The sequence below is a fragment of the Limulus polyphemus genome, unplaced genomic scaffold (assembly GCF_000517525.1).
Source record: "Limulus polyphemus unplaced genomic scaffold, Limulus_polyphemus-2.1.2 Scaffold18, whole genome shotgun sequence".
NCBI classification, from domain to species: domain Eukaryota; kingdom Metazoa; phylum Arthropoda; class Merostomata; order Xiphosura; family Limulidae; genus Limulus; species Limulus polyphemus.
Genome location: NW_013665628.1, coordinates 992,405 through 1,000,580, shown reverse-complemented (window position 1 = coordinate 1,000,580; position 8,176 = coordinate 992,405). Strand labels below are relative to the sequence as shown.

Below are 8,176 nucleotides of genomic sequence, written 5' to 3'. Positions count from 1 at the left end.
TGTGGTTAAGAACTTAGGAAAGTAGAATGCTTCCTTTCACGGATGTTGCAACTAAATAGTGTAGTCACTATTTATTAATTTATTCTTTTAGCCCATTATGTCAAAAAAAAGAAAGTGGGGCACAGGGATGCAAAAGACGTGCACAATTTGCAGCTTCGATGGTGGAGTCAAGCAAATTGATGAGAGCTTTCCTTGCTGGAAGTGATGACATCTATAAGCCAGCATCTGTTCCTTTTGATCACAGCAAAGAGGTCAAAGTGCAAGATTGTGAACATGCTATTTCATTTGAAAAAGAAAACAATGAAGAAACTATTCTCTGACCTGTTGATTCCACACCTGATTCCACTTGTTTGATTCCACACCTGATTAAGCCATCGTGAGCAATTGGCCCAAGTGATTAGGTTTGTTGACATCGACTTTAAGATAAGAAAAGTAGAACAGAAGTCAAAGAGTCATTTATTGACTTTATACAGATAAAGGAAAAAGACGCTGCCAATATTGAGAAAACAATAAGCACAAAATTAGAAGCAGATGGAATTTTATTGAGTGATTGTTGTTCACAATGTTATGATAATGCTACTGTCATGTCAGGTCATTTTTCTGGCATTCAACAAAGAGTTCTGAACAAAAATCCAAAAGCAGTGTTTATAAACTGTGACAACCATAGTTTGAACTTAGCATGTCCTCATGCTGCAAGTCAGGAAACAACAGTTATTACCTTTTTTAATATAATTGAAGCCATTTATAAGTTATTTGCTCATTCAACAACTCGATGGGATGAACTGCAGCAGGAGCTTAAGATCTCTGTCAAGCGTGAATCAGAAACATGGTGGAGTGCAAGAGAAAAAGCAGTAAAAGTTGTACATGAAAAACTGGATGAATTGCTAGGACTGTTTGAGCAATTAAGTGAGAATGGCAACACGGCTCATAATATTCTGCAACGCATGCTTACATTTGATTTTCTTGTACTTTTGCATTTTTCGAGAATTCTTTTATCATCTATCAATCAAGTGCAGAAACGTCTTCAGGACCCAAAAATGAATTTTAGAGAAGCAGCTGCTGATCTTGATTCTCTGAAAGAGAAATTGATAGAATCACGTGAAAAGTCCTGTACAAAAAGCACTTAAAGTGGGCAAGAATCAATGTGAAACAAGGGGATTGACCATTGAAAGAAGAAAAATACATCGTAAACGAATGCCAGGTGAAAATGCAGCTCATGCTGGATTGACTGCTGAACAGGAAATTTATTGCATCATGAAGGATGTTATTGATTACAGAAATAACAGGATGAATTTCTTGCTTACTAGATTTAAACTCACAGTTTGGATTTCTACTAGATGTACAAAATATTGTTTCTGAAGAATTGCAAGAAAAATGTTCTAACTTGGCAAAGAACTATCCAGGTGATATTGATGGATCAGAATTGTACAGAGAAATTAAAGACTGTAGAATGTTGATAAATAAATAGACCGATTTTCCTGAACCAATGGTTGCAACTGATTTGCTAACATTTATAATTTCATAAGTTAAAGATATTTTCCCAAATTTAAGAATTGCATTGCAGATTTTGTTAACAATTGGGGTTTCTATTGCTAGTTGTGAAAGGTCCTTCAGCAAGCTGAAATTAATTCTTGCATACTTGAGAACCTCAATGACTCAAGAACGATGTAGTAACTTGGCAACATTAAGTATTGAAAAAGACGTACTTAATACCTTAAATTTTGATAGTTTAATTGATGCATTTACAGCAGCAAAAGCACGAAAGATTCATATATAATGTAACCCTAAATACCAGGATGCTACCTGTACAATATCTAGTTAAGTATATGTACAGTTTTGTAAACTAATAAAATTTGTTATTTGTAAACTTAAGTAGTATTTTATCAATCTGTTTTTTAATCTATGTACACCACAAGTGACTGGTTTCTCATATAACACATAAGTTTCAAAACTAGGGATGTAACAGAAATTTATTCTGCATGCTTGAAAGATTACTCTAGCTATGTGACTTTGAACAATACTGGATGACATATATATCAAAATGGTTTACAAATTATGTAAGTACACCTAGTAGGCTATACTTCATTAGTTCCAGGTTTACAGTTGTGATATCATGAGATGTTATATTGTGACTTTATTTTAGGCCCGTGTAAGTCGGTAATTAATTCTTAATGCTATTGTCATTAAGTGGGTAATGAGTCACAAAACAAATAATCAAAACATTTCAGAGGTGTGGGTGTCAAAAGTGTCTTTGCCCCCAGGTGCCGAGAACCCTTGCTACGCCACTGGATGTTTAGAAGTTTGAACATCTTCAATAAGTCTTGTGTAAGTATAATATAGTTCTGTATGATGTGATTGCTGAACATTTCTTCACTTTATATTGTTTTTGCTGAATTTGCATTATTAATTTTTACTTTAGCTATAACAGATACATAAAAAAATTATAATTTTGATCTTACTGCAAGCGTTCTAATTTCTTTAGTTGCTTGAAGCATTCTGTTGTTTGCTACGTCTTTTGTTTTCTTTTTTTTGGATAAATTGATTGGAGTTTTTAAAAATTTACTCTGCATTGAAATAATTAATTGTCAATGTGATATAAACAAGATCAGGAGCATTGCCTTTTTAATGTTTTATAGGCAGGACCCACTCATGGCTCATCAGTAACTACAATGTATCCACTAGAAGGCTATCAGAAGATGGCAATTATGAGGAATGTGGAGAAAATGCTGGTAGAAACACTAAAAGATGTAAATGAGGTGAGTTATAATACACCCGGAATCTTCATTGTAGGGGTTTATTTAAGGTTTATAAAAATTGCTTTAGCACTTTCTTGAATCTAAAAAAAAAAGAAACATTTTTCATTTGATGTTGAAATATGTGGAAATAAAATATCAGATACGTAAATATATAATCTATAAACAATTCTAGTCTTGGAACTGCAATATGTGCACCAATGTCACCATTATACAGTTTGCCACATAAACCATCAGGTCTAACATATATTCTAAGAATCCATCCAATAAAGGTACACAAATTTGCATGGTTACAACTACAATAATCCTTTGTATTGTACCTGTACTAAAAACTCTTAAGATTGTAACATAAGTTTGCATCAGTTTTGGTTGGGCTAGTTGGCAGGCATAAACCCAAATATATCCCCATGTTTAAATTTTTAGGCACAAAATTTCAACCTTATGTGTACACTAGTTTGGCAATAACAAAAAATCAAAAAATTGATATTAACAACCAATTAGACCTAATTCATTTTGTAATATTTTAAAACTGGCAAACAATTACTTTAAAAGCTTATTGGGTTTGTTTAGAAATACATCATAATAATATGCAAGTTATAAGCATTGAGGTAATATAGAATTGATGGAAAAAAACATCATTAATAAGAATCCATTTATGATAAGTAAGCATAACTGCAATTGATTGATGAATGTTCACAGGAGAAAAAATTGTAAATTAAACCATACTAGGAGTAAGTTTTCTTAGTCCACAGTAATTTTACTGATCATAATTATTTGCTAAATTATTAGTATAAAATAAAATGAACTTGTTATTAGCAAAAACGTTTGTATAAAACAATATTACTTTAATTGCATAAATATTAATTTTGAATCACACTTCAACATACAGGAAACAAAAAACCACGGTGCATTACATGGAATGTAACTTTAATGTGTGTATGTATTTATATATGCATTATCCTAAAAATATGCTATTTCTTATTTGCATTTTTTAAAATTGATACCTTTTATTTGCCAACAAATGAAAAAATCTGACTTGTAAAATGCAATTTGATGAGCAGTAGCTGAAACCATGCACATAAATTTGAACAACTAATACAGTTTAAAACAAGAGTGAGGCTAAGCTTTTGAGTGCGAAGATCTCTCAAGTCATGCATTCTGTTTGGGTTGTTTACCACAGATGGCTAACGAACTCCCACTGTGACTTATTGCTTTTTTTATGGTATACGTGTATAGTTTCACACTTCCTTGGTGTGCCAAATTGGTCTACTTCATATTTAAAGTGTTAATTTTTGTGTTTCACTTTTACTTAATCAGTATTGAAGACAAAATAAACATCTCACCAAAAGATTTTCCAACGACTTAAATATTTCTGAAGTAATCAATGATAGAACTATTGTCATCATTATTAAAAATGTGTTATTTATTAATGCAGAACTCTTCAATTTGTAGTTTTTTTTTTCTATGCTACATGTATTCTTTACTTACTTTTGGGGATTTTAGATTGAGAGAGGTTTGGCTGGCCATTCTAAATATCATTTTCTTTGTTAAGCTGTAGTAATCTAAAAGATTAATTATTTCAACAGATTACTTTCAGTTATGTTTCTTAATGTCATCATATACAGAGGAAATAGATTTTGCTGTTGCAAAAGATGCCTTAAACAATATGGTAGTTGGCATTTATCACATGCAGAAATATGATTGTTTGTTTTGAATTTCACGCAAAGCTACACGAGGGCTATTTGCACTAGCCATCCCTAGTTTAGCAGTGTGAGACTAGAGAGTAGGCAGCTAGTCGACACCACCCACTGCCAACTCTTGGGCTACTCTTTTACCAATGTATAGAGGGATTGAATGTCACATTATAATGCCCCCACGGCTGAAAGGGCGAGCATGTTTGGTGGGATGGAAATTCGAACCTGCGACCAGCAAATTGCAAGTCAAGTGCCCTAACCACTTGGTCATGCCGGGCTGCAGAAATATGAAAACTTCAAGTTTAATGCTTTAAGCTTTTTTAGTGCTGTGTGTATGTGTGTCACATTTCCAGGGAAAACTTCACATATTGCAACATATTTTAACAATTTTATAAAAATGTAGATATAATAATAGTTTCATACAGGTAATCTGCAATATGCCATTTGAGCATTTTCATGCAAATTGCAAGTCGACTGCCATAACCACCTGGCCATGCTGGGCTGCAGAAATATGAAAACTTCAAGTTTAATGCTTTAAGCTTTTTTAGTGCTGTGTGTATGTGTGTGTCACATTTCCAGGGAAAACCTCGTGTATTGAAAAATATTTTAACAATTTTATAAAAATGTAGATGTAATAAAAGTTTCATACAGGTAATCTGCAATATGCTGTTTGAGCATTTTCATGCTATGGCTCCCTCTGTTGTTCAAGTATTTAGTTATTTGTTTTAATAATTCTAGAACTTACAGTTTTCTTAGTTTGACGTCTTAGGTTTAGTCTGGTATTTTAATCTGAGTTATTACTTGATGAGGTAGAACAATTAATTTACAGCTGTTTATTCTGTTTCATACCTTCTGTTTATTTTGCATACATTTATATCTTGATCTGTGTAAATGCCAAGTTCTGTTTTATGTTTTTACAGGTTGGACCACTTCTTAGAGCAATTCTTGAAGGGAGATACACTTGAAACTTGCAGTTGATTTCAGAAGAACGTTTTTCACAACTCAAATCATCAGGGCATTTTTTATTTTATAGGGAAGGTTTTGTTATTACAGTAATTCTTTTAGTGTCAACATAAAATCCAGTTATTTAGTGTGAGACTTGCAGAATTATAATCTGAGTTATTCCACCCTGACTTGTATCAATTGACAGTCTTAAAAACTACAGAATTTCATTGTTAATGTAATTGTTATTAATGTTGTGCGAGTTTAATTTCTGCTTCTTTTTTCAAGTATATATTTAAAAATGCCTAAATTTAAAAGTTACACTTTAGGTCAACATATTACTATTTGAAAAAGTATAAAGCAGTAACAAGAGCTGAAAGGCTTTAATTTTAACTGATGACAGAACTGGTTTATTTTTTAAATAATTATTCTTTATAATGTAGCAGTGTAAGAATTTAAAAATACAAAATGTATCAGATTTTTCAATGTAGGAGAAAAATTACACTTTTTTATATTATTTAACAAATCGGATATTTTAAAAGGAGAAGATTGATATTAAACATGTTCCTTGTACCTCTTTGTGATAAACAAGTATTACTGAATACATTTAGCTACTTTAAGAATTGATTTTCATTGCATTTCCATGTTACAACCAAGTAGCTATTATTTCCTTAAAACCTGTTTTTAATATACAGTATTATTGTTAGTGTTACTGAATCTTTAAGTACACAAGTAAATATTTAGGGGAAAAAAAAAGAAACTGTGATTCAAACTAAACCTTTGTAAATATTGCCTAATATATGTGCTCAAGACCTATAGGACCCATTGGTTACTTGAAAAGTAATAATTTGAAGTCTTTACTTGTGTCTGAAAAAAAACAAGTCATTGATGCCTCATGTTCCTAGGCTTGTTAATGATTAATCCTGTTTATGATCAGTTTTTCACTCAGGATACTCACTGTCTTTCATTACCATCATTTCATTTATTATTTTTAAACTAATTTGCATATTTTAATTTAAATTGTGTGTTAACTTGACAAAACTTATGGAATTGAAAATTAAGTTGCTAGATTTTTATTTTGTGTGTTTTATGTTTACATAGTTAATTTGTCCCAAAATGCATCATTAATTGTGTTTTCATTTTTGATCTGCTACATAAGACTTGACATTTGAGTGATTCACTAGGAAAGTTGAACTGTTAATGAACACATTAAAGGTTTGATAGCTAGATGTATCATATTGCATTGTTGAACAGGAGCAAGTATGAGATTAAATAATTGAGAGAATTCAACCATTAACTATCTTTATGGATGATACCAGCACCAGTGGTACGAGTCATGGTTTTGTATAGTCAGCTGATTATATATCAAGTTATATTAAGATATATCAACTACCTGTGTATCATTGCTTCTGACTTGGAATTGTGACAACACCTTAGGGATGAGTCTTTTAATTTCATGTCTCCAATATCATACCTTTCAGCTGACATTTGGCTTTATTTGAGGAAAGAGGAAGCAGTGATCCTGAATTGACAACTTTTATCTTTTGATAATCAAAATTGAATTACTATAAAGAGACACATTTCTTCAGTTAATGTGAAGATATATTATGTATTTATTTCAGATTCTGTTAGATTTTTTTTATTTAAGTTTTCATTCATATCGTCTTTTTTTTTTTAATGACCAGGAATACTTGTTAGCATTGTGCAATGTAAATCATTTTCTCTTGTGAAGTTGAAACTGTTTTTGGAATAACTAACATGTTTTTTGTTATTAAATAAAAAAAAATCATGTATGTATGATTTCTATTTATTGATATAGTACCTTATGCATACTCAAGCATACATTGTATATTCTTCAGTTTTTATTTCTTAATAGAGCATACCAAACATCTCTTCCTGGAGATATATGAATCTCAGGCTTCAGTATTTTAATATGAGTGGGTGTAACTAGAAATAACAAGTTTTTTTAGATCTTGTTTCTTTTTACACTGTTTGATTGTAATGTAATTAAAATATAATACATGATGACTATAATGATGTTAGTAAGTAAACGAATATTATCAGCAAAAAATTGTTTGACATGTTAGTGAGAAAATATAGCTGTGGAACTAAATGTGAGCCATAAGATCTTAAATTTTACATTTCTGTTTCTGATTTGGAGAAACTTTGAATTGTCAAATTTTAAAACCAAAAAAACTGAGAAATGGAGGACAAATGTTTTAACGTTTTTATAAGATTTTAGTGTGAGGTAATGATTCATTTTTAGAAAATAGAAATAACTTTATCGACCCCCCCCCCCCCCAGTTGGTACTATCTAAATTTGCACGAAACTTTCATTACCAAAACTAAATATAACACAACCAAACAAGAATTACTTTAAAGTATTTATTTTACGCCTTCAAAAGGCCTATATATTTATGATAAACGCACTTTATACCCAAGATACCTTGTGTTTTTAATACAGCGAGTGAAAGTATTAATGATGATAAATCGCTAAAACTCGGGTTTCGATACCCGTGGTGGGCAGAGCACAGATAGCCCATTGTGTAGCTTTGTGTTTAACTTCAAGCAAACTTTATCCACGTGCATACTTGAAGACAGTGCAAGGTATCCCAAGTGGATTTAGCTTACCGTATTTTTCGGAATATAAGACGCACCCTTATTTTGAAGACAAAGTTTTGGGGAAAACTTGACTATACTAACTTTACTAACTCCATTGCTATAATTTATTTTTTTATTATTTAGGGAGCATTATGAATAGTTATGTTTTTAAAATAAAATAAAAAC

At 31.3% G+C, this 8,176-nt stretch overlaps 1 protein-coding gene across 1 annotated transcript in view; it reads left to right on the top strand.

Moving 5' to 3' along the window:
• The window catches only part of LOC106457664 (hypoxia-inducible factor 1-alpha inhibitor-like), a 35,162-nt gene extending 27,987 nt beyond the window's left edge, over positions 1 to 7,175 (top strand). The window contains exons 7-8 of the mRNA XM_022383938.1: positions 2,637 to 2,756; positions 5,368 to 7,175. Of these exons, the coding sequence (XP_022239646.1) occupies positions 2,637 to 2,756; positions 5,368 to 5,412 (165 nt within the window). The 3' untranslated portion in view covers positions 5,413 to 7,175. The remainder of the gene's footprint in view (positions 1 to 2,636; positions 2,757 to 5,367) is intronic.
• Positions 7,176 to 8,176: the final 1,001 nt, after the last annotated feature.